This window comes from Meriones unguiculatus, chromosome 3 (genome assembly GCF_030254825.1).
Source record: "Meriones unguiculatus strain TT.TT164.6M chromosome 3, Bangor_MerUng_6.1, whole genome shotgun sequence".
Lineage (NCBI taxonomy): Eukaryota > Metazoa > Chordata > Mammalia > Rodentia > Muridae > Meriones > Meriones unguiculatus.
Genome location: NC_083351.1, coordinates 17221058 through 17241807, shown reverse-complemented (window position 1 = coordinate 17241807; position 20750 = coordinate 17221058). Strand labels below are relative to the sequence as shown.

The following is a 20750-nucleotide window of genomic DNA, read 5'->3' as shown; positions in this document are numbered from 1 at the left end:
TCGAAACACTGTGTGTTCCTAAGTGTCAGCGGCTCTGGGAAGAGCCACACTAACTTCCTGTCTCCGGGACTGAGTGGGGCACCATGTGCTGGACAGGTGAGGCCGCTGACTCCAGTCCCAGCAACCAGCAGTGTGGAGAGTAAAAGAGCGAGCGGATCGAAGCCGCCTTCCTTTGGGGGGCCCCACACCCCTCCCTTCCCCAGGCCACTGGTGCAGCCTGGGGGGGGGGTGCCTGCTTATTGCCAGGAAGGCTGTGATGGGTCCCTGCCCAGCGGTCAGAACATCCAAGGGACCCCAGAACCCATCACAGGCTTCCTGGGCCAACACCACTCTCTCTGACTTCCAGAGAAACCGTCACTCATTCCTAACACAGGGTCCTCTGAGCTCACACAGGCTCCCTCAGATGTCCTCACAGAAGCCCAAGGACAAAAGCGGCACCATCTGGAGCCCCGGGAGGTGAAGTGACGTGGACACAGCCACATAGCTCAGAACAAAGGGAGGATTTGCACTCAGGGCCTCTGGTCTTCCCATTATTCCAGGTGCCTAGCGCTCTCCCTCACTTGAGTGAAATCCTGAAGGGCCATGATGTAAATCCTGCGCCCGGGGGATGGTACCAAATGGAGCCAGACTGAGCCGGGTCCTTTCTAGAAGCGCTTCCTGTAAAACTTTAGCAGTTTCAAACATGGACACCCCTCTGCCAACACCAGTTCCCCTCAGCAGAGAGGAAAGAAGGATGCTTTCGTGTCACATTCCCACTCATCCTGCTAGCTGCACCAGCTCCCTGTCCCTGGGGCTCAGCGGGACACGGGGTGGCAGTTCTGTGTGCCAGATGGGTGAGGCAGCTGGCCTCCTGACAGAGCTGCTCATATTTCATGCTGAGGCCCAAGACCATCTCTTCCCTTGGAAGTCCAATGGTTATGCCCAGAGTGAAACCCTTATCCTATTCTTAATGAGGAAAAAAGTCAGACACAACCTTTGTCCATTCGTGAGGTGGTCACCTGAATTATGGCCTGGCGACACATCTGTACAGTCATTCCATATGAGCTGGGCAGACTGTCCGTCCCAGCCACTCAGGAAGCTGAGGCAGGAGGACTGTTTGAGTCCAGTAGTTCAGCATCAGCCTGGGCAACATAGTGAGGCCCACCTCAAATATTTATTATCCTCACTATAATAATAATAATTGTTTTTTGAGATAGAGTCTGTGCAGCCCTGGCTGTCCTAGAAATCACTAGGTAGACAAGGCTGACCTCAAACCCACAGAGATCTAGCAGCCTCTGCCTCTCAAGTGCTGGGATTAAAAGCCTATGCTACCATGCCTGGCTCAAAAAAAATTCTTTTTAAATCAATACAAATACAATTGTTAATCTTCACTGTCAACTTGATTTAAAAATCACAAAAAGACACACCTCTCTCTGAGTGTGGCTCAGGGAACACAGTGAATAAAGAGAGCTCCAAATTCGCCTCTCTCTGCCTCCTCCTACGGAAACAATAACAATGGTCACCTCCTATTCTTGGTCCCATGCCTTCCCCTCCAGGATGCACTGTAAGCCCTTAAACTGTGAGCCAAAACAAACTCTCTCTTCCCTCTTCCTTAAGTTGATTTTTGCCAGGCACTTGGTCACAGAAAAAAGAAAAGCAACCAACAAGACAGGGTTTCTCTGCAAAGACCTGGCTGTCCTGGAATGAACTCTGTAGGCCAAGCTGGCCTCGAACTCAGAAATCTACCTCCATCTCCCTCCCGAGTGCTGGGATTAAAGGCGTGTACCACCACTGACTAGCTCCAGCACACTTTTTTTTTTTTTTTTTTTCAGGAAAAGAAAGATTAAGCCATTTGCAGAAATGCTTAACAATTTACCCTCAGTCCCTCCCACAGAGCCAAAACCGTATACCCAAGGGTAAATGCACAGGAGGGAAAACTGGAAGGACATGGACAAAGATGTCAGCAGCAGCTACATCTTCAGGACAGATCAACGGTAACCTTCATTTATTTTGCCCGCTTTCTACTTTTTTGGACCCCTATTCCTCCCTCGTTCACGAATGGGCGAAGCTGCTCCAAGCCATACCCCTTGCCTCTCCAGACACACCGTCTACGGAGACGAACAGCGTCACCTCGCCGCCTCCCTCCAGGAGAGAGGATTTACCCAGTCTTCCCTGCTCGTGTCGCCCACCCCGTCCCTCACCATCCTCACTCTCCCAAGCTCCAAGCTGTTCAAAAGCAAGGATGCAAGAGCGGACGGAAGCGCTTGGGTCCTCTGGGCCCGGAAAAGCTCGGAAGAGCCCAGGAAAGGGCAGACCGAAGCGAAACTGCGCTCAGCGCCCCCGGGGGTCCGTGTCAACTCACCGAACATGCTGCCCTCGTAGCCGTCCTTTGTGAGTGGCCGGAGCTCATTCTTGCCCATCGCATAACGGCGATAGTTCTGCCATGAAAACCGCATCATCTGCGGGAAAGAGCAGGGGGGACCAGGCCCCGGTGAGATGGTGCTGGTGGCCAGCGGCACCCACCATACCCTTTGCCAAAGTCTCAGCCCCATTTCATTCCCAGTCAGGGCTGCCTGGAGAGCCATCCCTCCACTCACACCACACCAAAGACCGCCAGAGGTTTGCCGGAAGATACCCAAAGCACTGGCTGGATTCTAGCTTCCTTCAAGGCCCAGTGAAAACCCACCTCTTAGGCGGACGGACGGTGTGGCTCAGTGGTAGGGGCCTGCCCACCAGAGCTGTGTGGAAAGCCATTCCATACCTAAGGAGCTGGGTCAGAGATGAGGCAACCTGCCCAAACTTTCCCAGGGGGTCAGCGAGGGGGCTGGGAATAAAATCCATGTTCTCTAATTCCCAAGAGTCAAATTTGTCCCCTAGACATGTGAGTCTCTACGGACTGTGATGACCCGCCCGAGGCACCCTGGACTCCCTTGAGCCCTAGCTGGTCACTGTTACATGCTATTTGTATGGTCGTGGGCCAGGAGCTCCTTGAGGCCAGACACGATACCTGCCTTGCCTCAGTTTCCCCCAACAGAACCTGCCCAGGATATAGCATCGGAGTGCCTGAGGACGGTCGGGCTTGGCCCCCCGCTGCGCTTGGCCCACGACTGAGGCTGAGGGCCACAGTGACAACCTATGCCCACCCTGCCCCCGCGTCCCCACAGTCTCCCTCATTTGCTTTTACACTGTGCCCCTTTCACTTCACGGCAGCGAGCGGGAGGAGCGCCTCGAGGGCAGAGCTCTGGAGTGACAGCGGGGCAGGGCGCAAGCAGGCTTGGCAGGAGGTGCAGGTAAGGCGTGGGTGCAGTAGACAGAACTTGGGGCTTGAGTTGTGACCCCACCTCTGCCCCTGCCCTCCGGACCGGGTGTGGCGGTCTGCTTTAAAGACCCGCTCAGCCGCAGTCCAGCCTCTGGCGGCGCTGACTGACAAGCACTAGCTGCTCTCCTTCCCTGGCTTCAGGGTCCCAGCCCCTTCTTCTCCCCACGCTGTCTATCTGTCCAGGGGCTGTGAATGCAGCCTGGCGAGGCCGGTCCCCAAGCTTCTGGCTTAGCAGGCCTGGGGCAATGAAGGCATGGGCTTGCCTTTTCTCCTTCAGGATTCATACACGCCGTGGCTGGTCCACGGACGCACAGAGCCTGCATCACACAGGTGAGCTTCCGCTACCCCAAATGCCTCAGACCAGAAGCATTCTGGATTTCGGATACGGAATGAAACATCTTGGAGAGGGACCCAGGTCTAAACAGGAAATTCGTGTGCCTCCTGGACCGCAATCCTTGCACACGGAGCCTGAAGGCAGCTTCACACTGGCCTTCCGCCGGGTCTGTTTTGAATGTGACCTGTGCCGTGAAGCCGGATGGGGAAGTTGCCATTTGTGGAGGCATGCCGTCATGGTTCAGAGCTTGGATCACTCTTGCAGCTTTATTCACTTTCACTTTAAGTTATGGGTGTTCCCCCTGCCTGCGTGGACAAGCGCCAAGTGCAGACCCAGTACTGCAGAGTCCAGAGAGGGAAGCAGATCCCCCAGAACCCGAGGCCTGGGCCGGGACTGGAGTTACAGCTGCCAGGCAGGTGTTGGGAACTAAGGTGTTGGAACTAAGGTGTTGGGAACTAAGCCAACTAAGCCTCTGGAAGGTCCACTACTTCTCTTATTCGATAAACCATCTCCAGCCCCTCACGTGGGTGTGTTTTGGGGATTTTTGTTTGTCTCTTTTGTTTTTCCTGTTTTTTTTTTTTAAGACAGGAAAAACCTGCATGGCTCTGTCTGGCCTCAGACTTGCTATGTAGGTCAGGCTGGCCTCGAACTCGCAGAGATCCACGTGCCTCTGCGTCTGCCTCTGCAGAGATTAAAGTTGTGTGCACCGCTTCTGCCTTTCATATGGGATTTTTTTTTTAACTTATAGATTACCTATATTGTATGTATATGTTTTCTTGGTTTTTTTGAGGCAAGGGTCTCATGTAGCCCAGGCTGGACCCTAACTCACTACACCACCAAAGATAATCTTAAGCTCTTGGTCCTCCTGCCCCCATCTCCCGTGTGGTTCTGGGGATGGAAGCCGGGCCTCTGGCATGTTGGGCGAATGCTCACCAACGGAGCCACTGCAGCCCTTCAAGCTGCACTTGTCGGCTTCCATTTCTCGGTGTTTCCAGTGTCGTGCCTTGTTTCATTCGGGCCCGTGTTTCCTGCGGCAGCACCTGTCTCTGCGGCAAGCCTCCCTGCGTTCCCCGTGCTCAGCCACTTTCCCGGTGCCCAGGCTTAGAGGCAATCTCTTCTGGTAGTCATCGCTGCTGTGGCCAAAATCCACAGGGGAGCAGCCTCACGGGAGTGTGGCCCAGGCTCCGGATGGCGGGATGCTCTAGCACCATGTCCCCAGGGCACAAAGGATGACTCTGAGATGGGAAGTGGCAGCACAGCAGGCCAGACTGGAACACTTCTGTCCCCCAGAGCAGCAGGCCCCTGTCATACACGGCTGTTGCAGGCCCCTCCCCCGCTGCCACAGCTCATGCCAATGTCATGGCAGTGCCTGGCAAGAACTCAGCACAGGCCTGGAGGCCTGCCTCCATTCCTCTGTTATTTTCCACTTATCTCCAATTGGCAATAACGGAGAATAATTGCTAGGTACGCGTGAGGAGGGAGAATAGAGTCCCTCCTTCCCTCCTTCTCCCCTGTGCAGCCCCCAGTCTCCTTCCCGCCTTCCTGTGCCCCCCCCAGCCTCCCTCTTTCTTATGCCCCCGGGCTCTGCCCCCGCTGCCACTGTAGCTGGCAGTGGGGTAGGCAGCAGCCACGAGATCTGAGAACATAAACCGCAGCAGAAAGGCTGGAGAAGGTGTGTAGGCTGCTGTGCCCCACCCTAAACCTACCCTCAGGAGCTACTGTTCAGGGGGAGTTAAGGGGTTTCAAGTGCCTAATCGGTCCCACCAGAGCTGTTCCCTCCCGGCTGTGACCTGTCTGTCCTCTCAGCCAGCCACATCAGTGGAGGAAGACAGAGGGAGGGCCAGGCACGAATGATGCCCATGTCCTCCGGGGCTGGGCTTGGAAGGCACCACAGCCGCCTCCGTGCACAAACTCTCAAAGGCACACGCACCACCCCATGGGCCCAGGTGCTTGGGTGCCCGATGAGCGTGCGCACACCTAGCGAGCGCCTGCGAGGCCTGGGCGTGGGCTGCAGCTTGAGCTGCACTGTGGAGGCAGTGTTCTCTCAGCCCTGCGCTCTCCCCCGGCCAGTTGCTCATCCTCCTGCCGGCCCTGTTGGAGGATGACTGTGCAGGGGGTCCTCTGTTCCCGCCCCGCCTGAGACAGCCCGTGTTCCAGTTCAGGGTCACCTTGCTTACACAGTGTGTCAGAGGCCAGTTGGGGCTGCATGGGATCAAGCTTTTCTCTCTACTGTCCTCAAGTCAGCTCCCTATCCCCCCTTCATGCTGCACGCCTACCACCCTCTAGGCCCTGGCACATGGAAGAGAGGGTTGTTAAACATTTGCTGAATCAGTGAGTGAAAGGCCAACAGGAAAACTGGCCCTGCAGCTTAACCCAGGGCCAGCAGGCCTAGGTGGGCTCCAGGACACAGGTGGCTTCCCAGGAGCCTTCAGAGGAGCCTGCTGGTCCCCAAATGGTTGGCCCGACAGGTAGGCACAAGTGGGAGCAATGTGATCCTAAGTTCCTGAAGACCTCAGACGTCACTCAGCTTTCCTCCTGAGTTCCCAAGCCAAACATTAAGCTAGCTCTCCTTGAATACCGCCCCCCCCCGTGACGGGGAGCTCACCACCTGACTGGACAGCCCCATCGGCCGCAGAATGTCACATGTCCTACCTGAATCCATCAGATCTATTCTCACCTAGAGCCCAGAGTCAGGAAGCATTTCCACAGCTGCACTCGCTCACCCCAGGGACCCGACTCTCATGTCGCCCTTGCTGAACAGCTCTGCTCTGTGGACAGGTCCCCCGGCACTAGCCTCTGAATCCCTGATGTTCAGCCTCGGCACCTTCTGGGACCACACACCTTCCCACACCACGGTCTCCCAGGGTACCCCATGATTTAATCATCTCCCCATGCCACAGTCTCCGGGGTACCCTGACTCTATCATCTCCCCACGCCACAGTCTCCTGTGGCCACCCCGTGGCTTAATCACCCACTTTGGTAAAAATCAAGGAACGGCTGCCTTGGCCACCCTGCCACTGCGATTTGTCCTTTGTCCCATTTCACCGGGCTCCGTCGGCCATCCCACGCCATCCAGATCTTTGTGGCACCAGATCTGATGGTGCAGTTCAGTGTCTGCCTGCTCGGCGCAGAGGGCAGACTGGGACTAGTTGGGCTGGTGTTTGCACAACCCAGATTCGGAGCAGAACTGCGAACGGCTGGGCCGAGGATGAGAAATCGCCAAAGAGCTTACTCCTGGATCTATCACCACCCTGCGACCATCAGCCGGGAGCTCACCAGGCTGCCAGCAAAAACCCACCTCTCCACTGTTGTACGAGAAGACAATGGAAGGCTGAAACAGACTCTTGGCACAGAGCAATCCTTAAAAAAAAAAAAAAAGGAAATAGAGGTTTAGACTGGCAGGATTGTTCTTGGAGATCTCATTTTGGCTGCCTCTGATCATTCCTTTTTGTTCTAAACTCTTATAAATCACTAACTCAAGGCCCTGTTAGTCCCATTAGGATGGCTGTATGCAGAAAGATGACAGCGAAAGCCCTGGCAGGGATGGTGGGGAAGGGGGCTATGGAGACGACACAGCAGCTCTGGAGGAAGTCTGTCTCCCTCCTACCATGTGGAGTGTTCTGGTTTCTTTTCTTTTTGTGATAAACACCAACCAAAAGCAACCCGGGAAGGAAAGGGTTTGTTTGGCTTACAGTTCCATATTACAGTCTATCACTGAGGGAAGTCGAGGCAGGAACCTGGAACAGGATCCTGGAAAAGAGCCCACGAGACACACTGTTACTGGTTCTCAAATTCACTTTGGTTCTGGCTCAGCCTGCTTTCAACCCAGGAGGACCATCTCTGCCTGGTGCTGCCACAGTGGGCCGAGCCCTCCCACATCAACAGCAACAACAACAACACAAAATCCCTATTGGCATGACTACAGGCCACACTGATGTAAGCAAGCCCACCACTGAGACACTGTCATCCTAGAGGAGTCCTGGTTGTGTGGATGATAAAAACTAAGACAACAGAGTTAGCATTTGACCTGGTCACTCTGGGTAAAATGATCATGAGTTCAATGGCTGCGGAAAAAAAAAAAAAAAAAAGAGTCCGCCTAAGAGACACAGGAGGCCCATCCTCAGAAAGGCCTGCTTGCAAGGCTGGCCTTCAGCCAGCCTCTGGGAAGGTGAATTTTTTTGCGTGTTCCACAACTGGCCCACGAACCGAGACCATACAAACACACTGACAAGAAGCACCTGCTTTTCTGCCTGGGGCCTGGGACCTCAGTACGAGTTAGGCCTGTTAGGGTGCTGACACGGCCAGTCTCTCAGGAGTACACGTGGTGTCTGCCCCTTCCAGGGTGACAGTCTCATGTTGCAGGCGCATCCTATACAGCTTCCCTGGGAGGGCACCGGCTACCCTCCAGACTGGTCCCCCGTCATCACTCTTTCCTTAACTTGGCTGCGTGTCCCTTGCTTTGACAAATCACAGCTGTACGCAAGAGCACACGCTGAGTCTGGCAGCAAGGCCTCCTACTGGACCAGGGCCGTCTGGAGGACCCTGACACAGAGCCAGCATGAAAATATGATGCCCTAGCTAGTGTCAGCTGTCAACCTGACGTGGCTCAAGTCTACTGACTTGATGGACTGCACAGATCAGACTCCGTCTTTGAGAATGATCTCCGCCGATGCGGGACAGCCTTGCCCCCTACCCCTGAGGTTAGCACCATCCATAGGCAGCTGGGCCTGGGCACGATACCAAGGAGTGAGCCGATGAGAAGCATTATTCCTCCGTGGCTTCTGCTTCAGTTCCTGCCTGATTTCCCTCACTGATGGGCTGTGACCTGGAAGTGTAAGCCAAGTAAGCTCTTTCCTCCCCAAGTGGCTCTGACTATCATAGCAACAGAGTGGAATTAGAACACAGACATCCACACAGAAACTCAGGCACAGATGCTCGAGGCGGCATTACTTCAAATAACCCCAAAAGTGGATTAAACCAAATGCCCATTGACTGGCGAGTGAGCCTAAAGCTGTGGTATATCCATTCAAAAGAATATTAGGTGACCATAAAAAGGAAGGAACGCAGCAACACGGGTGAGGCTTGAAACCCTACACTAAGGAACAAAAACACCCCTTAGCATGTGATTCTAACTAAGAGTGATGTCCAAGAGGAAACCTTAGTGACGAGGTGGTGTGCTGCTTGCTAGAGGCTGGAGAGGGGGAGGGGAGAAGACTGCCTACGGCATTGAGACGTACTTTTTAAAAGTACAACAGGGAAGTCATGTCTCAATAAAGCTGTTACCGATTTACATATTTAAAAAAAAACTGTAAGTGGTCAGAAGCAGCTGCCACAGACCATGTTATCTGGCACATAAAACACAGCAAACCCCACCCCACCCCACTCCTGCCACCACGAGACATTTCTACCCCTAAAAGGCCTGACCTGAACAAACCCGAAAGACACATCAGACCAATCCAAAGGTAGGGATGTCTAACAGGAAGAGAAAGAAAGATCAAAAACCACCCACGTGGAAGGAGACCAAATCAGCCAGAGCCTGCTACTCCTGGGGCAAAATTCAGCTGGCAGTGACTGTCACTGCTGAGGTAGAGGATGTTATTGAGTCAGCTGACAGCCCTTGGGATCAGAGAGGGCTACGGCGGTAACTTTCTGGTTCTAATGGGTTTTCCGTGGTGTTGTGGGAAGCGTCTGATCTTGCTGAAATTACACAGTTAAGCATTATGTCTGCAACATGCTCCAAAATGGTTCAGAAAATAGTCATGTACATTTCTACATACATAATGAAGGAGGGAGGGGGGGAAGGAAGGAAGGAAGGAGGGAAGGAAGGAAGGAAGGAAGGAAGCGTGCATTAGGGAATCTTGCTGACCATGTAGGAATTGGCAACCTGGCTGTTCCTTTTAGAAGGAGCCTGCCATGTTCAAATGGGCTGTCCATCCTTAGTGGCTTTGCTTTTTAATTAGAGGCTCCTTTTACAGTTTTGCACATTTTCACTCAGTGTCAGCTTCACCCTGTCTCTGCCCCTTCCTCTTCTGGGCTCCTCTAGTTCTGTGCCCTCAACATGCCCTTCAGCCTGAGTCTCTAATGTCCCCTTCAGCATGCATCTCTTGCAGTGGTTTGGACGTGGTCTGTCTCCCAACAGGTCTGTGTGTTTGGTCCCCAGTGTGACAGAACCATGAGCTGCGGGGGCCAGGTGGGGTGATCAGGTCACGGGGGGAGGGCTTGACCCTGGGAAAGGATCAGCGAAGGCCTTGTTGGAGGAGGTTTCGACACACTGGACAGAACGGGCTGCTGAGAAGGGGGGTTGTTTTGGAGTGGGTTTGGATTCTTGCCCCCTCCCTCTTGCTTCCTCGTTTTCTCCTCTGCCCACACTGTACCCTCACTTCCCCTTTCTGTTCCTCCACTATGACATGTGACAGCAGTGTGGAGTGGAGTAGCACCCTCCTGGACTCCACAACTATGAGCCAAATTGATCTCTTTTTCTTTTCTATGTCCCCACCTCAGGGATCGTGTTTTAGCAGCACAGAGAAGACTGGCTTTTTAATAGATAATTTAAAAAATTAGGTTGATATGTATCCATGTACCTGCTCATATTTAATATAAGAGAAGTTCACAGACTTATAGTAGAAAAGCAGACAGAAGGAAAACAATTACCCATCATTCAACCTGATCACAATCCTATTCAAGTATCTTGTGGCCCCCTATCAATATGACACAAACACACTCAGCAGTGTGACAGACACTTCCTAAACCTCACTGTGAAATAGCTACGTAACAGCCCGGAGCGTCAACTCCGACTTCACCTTCCTGCCCAACCGCAGACTTTTCTGTGACTTCTAGTTGGAAAAGTAAAGCTACTGGTGCGCGTGTTTGTACACAAAATATTTCAAACCCTTTTCCTTCACCCGGAGCCCCAGCACAGGAGACAGATGAGTTAGTAGTTACCAGCATGTGTGAGGGGTTTAAAGATGACAAACGGGGAGGCCGGCGCCACGGCCTTGTGGGTAAAGCGCTCACTGAACCAGCATGAGGACTGGTGTTCATCACACCAGCACCGACGGGAAAAGCTGGGCCCGGTGGTGCGTGCCAGTCACCCAGGACTGGGTAGAGCTGGAACAGCAGGCTCCGGGTTTAGTGAGAGACCCCATCTCTAAAACTTAGGTGGAGGGGCTGGAGAGACGGCCGGGCGGTCCAGAGTACTGCTGCTGTTGCAGAGAACACAGCTCGGCTTCTGGCGCCCAAGCCTGGCAGCTCACAACTGTCAGATCCAAGCTAACAGCTCGTTGGCTCAACATTGTGTAAAACTTGCCTGACGTAGTGGCTCATGAGCTCGGAACTCTGGCGGTTGAGGCAGGGGTGTCCCTGTAACTCAAGGCTAGTGGCGTGTCAGACCAAGCCAAATACAGGGACACCAGCAGGGTCAGGGAAGGCCCCAGGCCACGGGGTGAGACCATGGACCCACTTCCATGTCTCATCTTCCCCTCCCTGCCCCCCAAAACAAAACATAACCTACCGAGCCGCCACTGCTTGCACCTTCCTCCCTGTCCTAGACACAGCCACCAACATGACGCCAGCGCTTTCAAAAATAATTATGCAAGGGCCTTAAAAAAATAAAAAGTCTCGAATGCAAAATAGTACACAGAGATATTTAAAAGTATGTTTTCAAATCCTCAGTGCCAGGCAAGGAAAGCTCATTATGTGCCATTAAGCGGAAAAGCAAGATATCAAGTTTTATGGCATGAAATCCACAAATGTGTGTGTGTGTGTGTGTTAAAGGACTGAAAAACAGAAAAATATTGACGGCGGTGTCATCTTAGGGGGAAGTGTTCAGTGATTTTTTTTTTCTTTTTTATTGGCAGTCACCTGTATTCCTGAAATTTCCACAGCGATACCTGGAAACACTTGTGATATGAAAGATAAAGGTTGTTAACGTGAATAACAGAAGCAATAGCGTGATGCCTTGGGTGAAAGGCAACATGAGGGCTCTGGGTGAGGTGGGGCCAAGCAAGGTTTTCCAAGAAAGAGGTCAGTGTGCAGAGCTGGGCGCTATCCAGCAGAAGGAGCAACAGGAAGAGAAGCCCAGGACCGGAGCCCAGCCAGCTAGAACCTCAGAGCCTGTCCTGGGGAGTTTTTATGTCAACTTGACCCAGGGTCATTTGAGACGAGAGCACGTCAGCTGAGAAAACGCCCCCACCAGCCTCGCCTGTGGGCAAGCTTGTGGCCATTTTCTCAGTGACTGATGAGGAGAGCCCAGCCCACTGTGGTCGGGGCCACCTCTGGGCTGGTGGTCATGGGTGCTGTTAGAGTGGGCCGAGCCAGGCATGGTAGCGCACTCTTTTAATCCTAGCACCCTGGAAGCAGAGGCAGGAGGATCTCTGTGAGTTCGAGGAGTGAGTTTGGGACAGCCAGAGATTCTTAGTGAGATTGTCTTGAAAAAACAAAACAAAATAAGACAGAAAACCAAGAAAAAACAAAATGTCAGCAACAAAAGCAGCCTGAGCAAGGCGTGGGAAGCAAGCCAGCAAGCAGCCCTCCTGCTCAGCGATGCTGAAATAAAGCCCCTTCCTCCCAAGATGCTGTTGGTCACGGTGTTTTATCATAGCAGTAGAAACCCTACCTAGGGGCTGGAGAGATGGCTCAGTGGTTAAGAGCACTGTCTGTTCCTCCAAAGGTCCTGAGACCAATTCCCAGCGGCCACATGGTGGCTCACAGCCATCTATAATGTGAACTGATTCCCTCTTCTGGCAGATGTAAATGCAGAGAGAACACTCCTATACATAAAATAAATAAATTTTTTTAAAAAAGAAACCCTACCTAACAGATGGCCCAAGACACAATGTATTCCCACAGTCACCTATCAGAACTGTGTGAGACTCGGAGAAGTGATCTGCTCCAGGACACAAAGGAGAAGGGGAGACAAATGGCTGGGGTGGAGGCGTCCTGGGATAGAGCAGATGTTCGTGTCAGACCCAGGCACCGGAGAGCCGCGTGCCACCACAGTTAGAACATACGGGGTCTCGCTATGAAGCTCTGGCAACCTCTTTAAGAGTCACCCAGACTAGGGAGACGGCTCGGTCCGTAGAGCGCTTGCCCTGAAAGTGTGAGGACCTAGCTTCAGCCCCCTAGAGCTCACTGGACAAACACGAAAGCTGGGCATGGTGGCAATGAGGTGCTGGGGAAGCAGACAGAGTGGAGAGGCTCGGAGCTCACGGGCCAGCCAGACTGTCCCAACTGGAGACTTCCAGCACAGTCAAGACTGTAAAAGAGAAAGAAAAAAAAAAAAAAGGCTGGCACCAAAGAATGACAGCCAAGGCTGTCCTCTGGCCTCCACACACACTCACAGGCACCAGCACACGCGTGTGCACAGAAGGTAGAGTCACCTGCACGCCGGGCCAGGCCGGGCAGTGGCTCCGACATAGCTGCTCCCTCCCAAGCTAGGAAGGGGGATGGGTCTTCCAGTCATTCAAGACCACAACTGGCACCCGGACCGGATGCCCGCCTGGCACCACCCAGCAGTGACATCATCTGTAGGGCCAGGTGGGAAAGGGTTTGGTCCCCAGTGACATCGGGACCGAAGGACTGCATGCTCAGATTGGAGCCAAGGCAGGGGGGTTTCACCCTACTTTTGTGCGGCGTCAGGGACTGGTTGCTGGCTACAGACGCCCGGGAGCCATTCCTGCTGGCTTGTCTTTCTTTTCAAAATACTATTCCTTTTTACATTATAGTGTGTGTGTGTGTGTGTGTGTGTGTGTGTGTGTGTGTGTGTGTGTGTATAGGTAGGACATGGCATATATTTGGGGGGTCAGAGGACGACTTGCAGGAGTCATCTCTTTCCCTCCACTGTGTGGGTCTCAGGTATTGAATTTCTATCGTCTTGCCTGGCAGCAAGCTCCGCTACCCATCTCACCAGCCCTCCTTTTCTTTTTCTTTCTTTCCTTTTTTTTTAATACAGGGTTTTATTCTATAGCCCAGCTAACCTAAAACTCACAAACTCACTCAGGTTGGCCTCAAACGTGCAGCTCCTCCCGCCTCGGCCTCCCAAGTTCTGGGATCACAGGCATGAGCCACCACGCTTAGCTGGACCTGCTGTCTTGATCTAGCCATGTGTGGGTGGAGCGTGGGAGCTGACCTTTGACCTGAGTGAGGCCCATGAGTGCACACGACCTCGGGGCAGGGAAAAGCTGCCCGCTTGTCATACTCACGGCGGTTCAGGCGTGTGGCTGAGTGAGGCTCCTAGAGGGATAGAACTCCTTGCCATCCAAGTGTGGTCTGGGACCAGCAACTGGGCCAACGGTGACTGGGGCCTGGACACTACCGGGGCCTGATGAAGTCCACCTGCTGCGCGTTCTTGCTGGAGTGTCTCAGCCTCCCTGAGCCTCGGCTTTCACATCTCAAACAGGACAGGAATACCCTCATGAGAAAGAAGACAGACAACTCGGGCAAAGCTCCTGGTGCGGTGGGTAGCGCACGGTACGGCACCAGGATACCACGTCCTGCTAATTACCGGCTAAGCACCTCCCCACCCACGCGCAGCCATCAGGGTCCCCAGTGAGCCCTTCGTGGGGCTCCAAAGCCGTTCTCCGTGCTGGAGCTGAAGCGGCTAGTTGAAATGCAAATTTATTCCCAGCTCCACGCTACCCAGCACACTTAAAACACTCTCATCAGGTAGAAAGAGCAAAGGCCTTAATGAAGGCCTCAAGCCCGAGTCCCACCCACTCGGGTCTCCATCGGTTCCTCCTTCCTGAGCCACGAGCTGAGCCACGGTCCTCACGCCCTTCCCCTGCCACAGGACCTTTGCATGTGATCCTCCCCCGGGAAACGCCCCCCCCTTTTTCTGCCTAGTGAATTTCACTGTCTCTTAGCCCTCGACTTGGTACTTTGGGGCTCATGGGGAACGTGGTTTCACGTAGCCCGGGATGGCCTGGAACTCTCGATGAGGAAGACCCTGACTTCCTCCTTCTCCTTCCTCCTTCTCCCAAATGCTGGGTCAGAGAAGAGGACTGCCTGGCACAGAGAAACCCCCAGTGCCAGGATTTAATGAGCCCAGCAAGTTCTCACCAGGTGCCCAGCCCAGCGAAGGCTCTTGGGAACCCCTCCCTGGCGGGATGTGGCTCCTCCGCCTCTGAAGACAGCCACCTCAGCAGCCTCACAGAGCTGGGAGCCAGCTTGCCCGGCTGCCTGCAGAGCAGGGAGAGGCCTCCCTGGCACAGGCCAGATGGGAGGCGAAGGTCAGGGTGCTGGAAAAAAGGGGACAGTAGCACAGGTGACCTTGGCTCAGGTGAAGCCACAGCCCCGAGGAGACACCCAGCACAAAACCCCCCAGGAGCAGGCAGACCCGCCAGCTCCGGAGACCTCCACCTTCCTCTTCTTCCAATTCCCGGTTAGGTATTGGGGGAGGGGAGAGTACCCTATTTTCCAGGAAGCAAACCGCTCTTTCACAGGCTGACATGGCCCACACAGGGTGCCTATGTGCCACGAGCACAGAGCACATGGTGCTCCCGTCCCTCTGGGAGGTGCTCTCAGGAGGAGGCAGGGCAGGGGGGAGCCCAACGCTGGACCCCAGCTCCTCGCAGCTGGTTGTCCTGGAACGTGAGACTCCGTGTCTCCGTCCTGTGCTCCACAACCCACAGCTGCCCCACTTCCTCCACCTCGACACAATTTTCTGATCTCACGTGTGTGTGCGCACACACAGACATACACACACACATACACATATACACACACACACACAACACACACACACATACACACACACACATACAACACACATACACACACACACACACACACACACACACACATACACATATGCACACACACATACACACACCGACGGCCCCTCGCTCGCCTGTTCCCTGTGCATGCATGGCTCTCCCCGGACTCGAGAGCCCCCTGTGGCAAACGCCTGTCTCTCCCTGACCTCTGCTCACCACGCTCCAGTCACAAAGAACCTTCGAGCTGGCCTCAGACACACCTGCCCCCACACACATACACCCGAGGCAGCACAGTGAGTCGCACAGTGGCAGTGGGTCTGTGAGGTCACAGGCCAGGATAGTGTCAAGGTTTCGGGTGGCTCTAGGCTGTTCACCCGCTGACCTTGAACCTGGGGAATGAGCCTGGTTATCTAGACAAACCATCGTGATGGCTAAGATCCGGGCAGGGGTGTTGGCCACAGCGGTGGGCCTGAAAAGTCTCTGCGGGCCCTGCTGCAGCCAAGGATGAGGAAGGGCTTTCTCCCGGGACAGCTGGCTGTAAGGCCAACCCGACCGGGCTGAGGGCCCCCGAGGTTGGTGAGGCACAGTTCTCAGTGAGTCTGCGGTGGGAGAGGGCGATTTGAGTCGGTGGGCTGGGTTGGAAGGCAGGCGGGCCCAGCTCAGTGTTCACGGAAGCAGCCAAGCACAAAGGGACCAACCAGCGAGGAGGGTGTGTCCCTCTCTCCTGGGCTGCTGAGGAGACCCTCGTCAGACCTTTGGACGGCAGCGCTCTGGGGCTGTGGCTCGGGATACTCACATATGTCTGTCCGCCTGCCCCCTGCACAGCTAACACCCCTCTGCCCAGTTCTCAAGCTGTGACCTGCATCACAAGCCCCGGGACCTAGTGTGGGACTTGTCAGCCTCCTGATGAAACTTGGATCCTTCTATCCATCCAAGCTTTTATCTGGCCTCCTCCTCCTCCTCCTCTTCCTCCTCCTCTTCTTCGTCCTCTTCCTCCTCCTCCTCATCTTTCTTCCTCTTCCTCTTCTTCTTTTCTTCTTTCATTTTTACTTTTTTATCTCCTTACTTTGGTTTTGGAATAGGGTAATGCTGTTTGCCAGGCTGCCTCCAACTCCTTGGCTCAAGCCCCCCCCCCCCACACCCGGGCAGTAAACTTACAGGCGTGCTGGCTGCCGCTCACATAGGCTCGCACTACAGAGCACGGCTCATTTCTCGTTCTCGACTCTATCACCTCTAATTCCCCGGAGAACTCTGCCTGACTCGCTCTGGCAGAGCAGAATGAATGCGGTCCGCTGACACCTTGAGTCTTAGCCCGGGGAGACCTGTCCCAGACTCCCCGCTTCCACAGAGACAAATTATGTGGATCCTGTCACCCGGGCACCAGGGCACCGACACGCTACCTGGAGTGAGGGAGCCAAGCCTGGGGTTGCCTCCTGTTGCTCTCGTTTTTCCTGCCTCCTCCTCCCCTCGGGGTACTTTCCGGACAAGGTGTCTGCCAAGCTGGCGCAGGGGCTCCCACCCTTGCAGGCCGCCCTGGCAGTGGTTGATTTCTCCACCAGATGGGAGAAACTCCATGCGTGCCCGTCTATATCCCAGCACCCGCCTTTCCAACCCCTGGCACAATCCCCCAAAGTGTCACTAAAGCACACCGGTCCCGACGATGGCTCGTCAGTGCCTCCGTCATTCAACGGTGAATGTCTCCCGGCCTTAAACCTGACCCTGGGCCAGACCCTTCATAAACGTCCAATCCCGCGTCAACTCTGCCAGCTGCGGTATCATTTCTACCTGTTTCTGTGTGTATATATGTGGGTGTTCTTGTACGTGTGTGTGTGGGGGGGGGAATTATGGTGTACACTTGCACACGGAAGCTGGCCTATCTAAAAGCTCCGCTCCTGTTCTCCAGGGTCAACCCCCTGACTCACTGAGCAGTCCAGGCCATGCTCCCCCCCACCCCGGCGCCCCTGCTACCCGCCCTGCGAGTGATGCTCCACCCTGACCACAAATGGCCAGCAGTGCCCCGGGTCCTCTGAGGGGATCTGCTAGCACAGGTCTCTGAGCCTGGGATGTCTTTTGCTTGGGTTCCAAGGTGTCTCCCACATCCTAGGAACATAAATTCCAAGGTGACGGTGTTGCAGGTGGGACCCAGGAGATGAGGAGGTCCCCTCTTCTGTTCACAAGGGCTGCTGTTACCACGGGAGCGCCTCAGCTATCTCAGGCATGGGTCCTGGGTGAGCGTGGCCTCCTCCCTCCCTGTTGCTCTTCGGGCGTGTCCCTGAAGCCACAGCTAGCCTCAGACCCAGAATGCGCACCCGTCTCTCAGCAGCCTGTGCTGCCCTGTTACCCCATGGAGCACTCGGTAACCCCCAGAAGGTGTTCCCCCAAAGCGGCGACATCCCAGACCACAGAGCCTCCCTTCCCCGGCAGAGCACTCGAGGACGGTGCCCTGCAGGTCGCTTTGGCCCGAGCCTCCTTTTCTCCACATCCATCATGTGCGAGGACGCAGGATCTCACTGGCCTGGAACTCACCCAGGAGGTGGGGCTGGCTGGCCAGCGAGCCCCAGGGGTCTTGCCTGTCTTCCTAGTCCTGAGATTACACTTGGCTCTCCTATTAGGTAGACCAGGCTGGCCTTGAACTCACAGAGGTCTGCCTCCCTCTGCCTTCCGAGGACTTCAAATAAAGACGTGTGCCACCACACCCGTGCACACCTGGCTTTTTGACATGGGTTCTAGTGACCTCATTTTCTGTGTCCCGGCCTCGTGATTGCACAGAAAGCTTTTTACCAACTGAGCCGTCTCCGGGGCCCCTCCATCCTGGTCTTAACAGATGAAGCTGTGTAGCCCTAGAAGACGAGATTAGAGGATGAGCTCGCATGCCCACCCCTGCAGAGCAGACAGTGGCTGAGCCAGGCAATGGTGTAAGAGGAGCACTGGGGAAGCTGCTCTGATCCAGGAGAGCAAACTGCTTCCCACCCAGATATCTGCAGGCATATGATTAGTGCACACACATGTATATCCACACGGTCATGGAAGCATGTATACATACACACATACAATGCAGAAGCCAATCTGAGGGAAAGCCGGGTCAACACCATAGCCAGTGGTGGACGGAGCCTGGCTGAGCAGACAGCTGGGTTTCGGCCTTCAGTGTAAGGTCCAGAAGTTCAGTCTTGGTGATGCTGTGTCACCTGGTGGCCTGGGCCAGGGCGTGTGAGCTTTACAGGGAGCCCCAGGCCACGAGTGGAAAGAGGGCCTCAGGAGGACAGACGTCCTGCTGGCTAGTTGTCACCTGCCAAGAAGCTGGCTTTGGGTATGGAATCCACGAAGACGCATCTGGAACTGTGTGTTCCCTGGAGCTTTTCCTCCAAACAAAAGGGTTTAGCGAGGACTCTTCTAAGAGACCCTGTCCCTGAACCAGCAGAGGACTGAGCAGGGCATGGTGGCATGTGACCTTCTCTTGAGGTCTGTGAGTTCGAGGCCAGCCTAGTCTACAATGCAAGTCCAGCATAGCCAAGGCTACAGAGAAATACCATCTCCAAAAATAAAAAAGAAAAAGAAAATGAGGCAGGAAATCAGTGCCAAGTGAGACCACATACCTCAAAACCCACAGCCACTCCAGGAAGCAGGTACGAAGCCCATCTCAAAGACAGGGGACACAAAGCCAACAGCAGAAGGCTCGAACCCAGGCCAGCCTGACCGCAGCCTTTGCCTCTTCCAGTCCCTCCTCCCACCTCATCTACTCACAGGACATGCCCTGCGTATCCACTGCATGGCATATCCCAGCGTAAGCAGACAGACACCACCGAGCATGAGAAATTCAACCAGGGCTGAACACTAAGAAGAAAACACGCAGGAGGGAAAGGGGCTGGAGGCAGCCGAGCGGAGGGGTGGCCCTGAGCAGCCTCTGAGAGAACAGCTGGGCCGAGCCTCCAGTGAACACTGAAAAGATAAGCTTGTTTCTTCATCAGCGGCCTAAGAAATCTCACCGCACCCGCTAGGCCCCAGCCAGCACGGACTCCAGGGGAGCTGGCTCATCTCGGCTAGAAGGGCTTGCCAAGCCTGCCGAGAAGGCTATCTGCTCACATGACGAGGGCACACAGCACAGCTCAGCTTTAGGAATGTCACAAAATGACTGGGGGCCCAGACTCATTGAACCCGGAGCTGGGGAGCCGCCACCCTGCAAGCACTCCTGGGCCTGCCTTCATCAGGCCTCTCAGGCAGGCTCACTTTTTGTTTTTCTGGGTCTGTGGTGATGGATGGTGTGCGATGGCCCTTCTAGGTTCCTAATAAGGACCGGCGGCGGCACTCCCTCGCTCCTGCAAGACTGAATTACTGAAGATGCGCTTAGGATGCTCCCTGTGACAGACAGCGTGAGCCGCAGCGCAGCGTTCTTGAAAGGGTCCCTGCAGCCTCCTCTGAAAAGAGGGCCCTCGTCACGCGGGAGCCGGCGGAACATCAGGCAATTTGATCTCAAGCCCTTGAAAGACACACCAAAGAACAATTAACTAGGAAAACCAGAAGGCCTCCTCCTGATGAACGAGTGGGACCGGCCAGGAGGGAGAGAAAACTCAGATCTTTTGAACTACTTCAGTGATGGAAATCAAAGGCCTCACGCGCCCTGGACTTGCTCATTTCCGGGGGCTTCCTCCCGCCTCCCTGGCATCCGAGGTCCCACTCCCGACAGGCTCGTCAGCACTCTGATGGCATCAGGATTTTCTCCTTCCTGAGCTGCCTCCGGATCTGGAGCTTTCCTGCTGGGGCCCATAAACCTGCCATGGGGAGATGGCAGCTCCCGCAGCGTAGCCAAAACAGCCCCCTTCCACGGACTGGAGACAAATGAGCGGACAGCCATGACAGGTGACTCGACAAAGCCGTCAAAAAAATCCCTCTTTCCCGAACTTGCACTGGAGCCGCCGCTGTGGGTGACAGTGGCTCACTAGGGCTCTTTCATAAATCTCAGAGCCGGGCTCTTTCTGACACTTCCTACAGAGGATAGGCTGCCCTGAGATTCCTGTCCCTGACAGCTGGATGTTCTGTAGAAAGGCAGAAACCATCTTGTTTCCCCAGTTCTGAGTGCAGTCAGGCACTGGCTATCAGGCACTGTTGCTCAGAACAGCTGTGGCCAGTGCAGTGGGTCAGTAGGCAAGCCACCTGCTGCCAGGCCCGATGACCTGAGCCCCACCCCTGGCTCCACGAAGTGAAAGAACCTTAAATTGTTCTTTGTCTCCCGTGAGTGCGCACACACACACACACACACACACACACACACACACAAATAAACGGTTTCTCGGAAAAACAATAATGCTGTCAGCAGGGCTGAAATGGCAGGCTCGAGGCAGGGGGTGTGGGGTGTAGGGTAACGGTGAGGTGGAGTGGGATGGTGACAGGATAGCAGGTGTGGAGGTGAAAT

General features: G+C 54.7%; 1 protein-coding gene across 2 annotated transcripts in view; it reads right to left on the bottom strand.

Annotated features, from left to right (window-relative positions):
- Positions 1-20750, bottom strand: part of Man1c1 (mannosidase alpha class 1C member 1) — a 128718-nt gene that overhangs the window by 69361 nt on the left and 38607 nt on the right. For both annotated transcript variants that reach the window (XM_060379323.1, XM_021643213.2), the window contains exon 2: positions 2342-2438. In XM_060379323.1, the coding sequence (XP_060235306.1) occupies positions 2342-2438 (97 nt within the window). The remainder of the gene's footprint in view (positions 1-2341; positions 2439-20750) is intronic.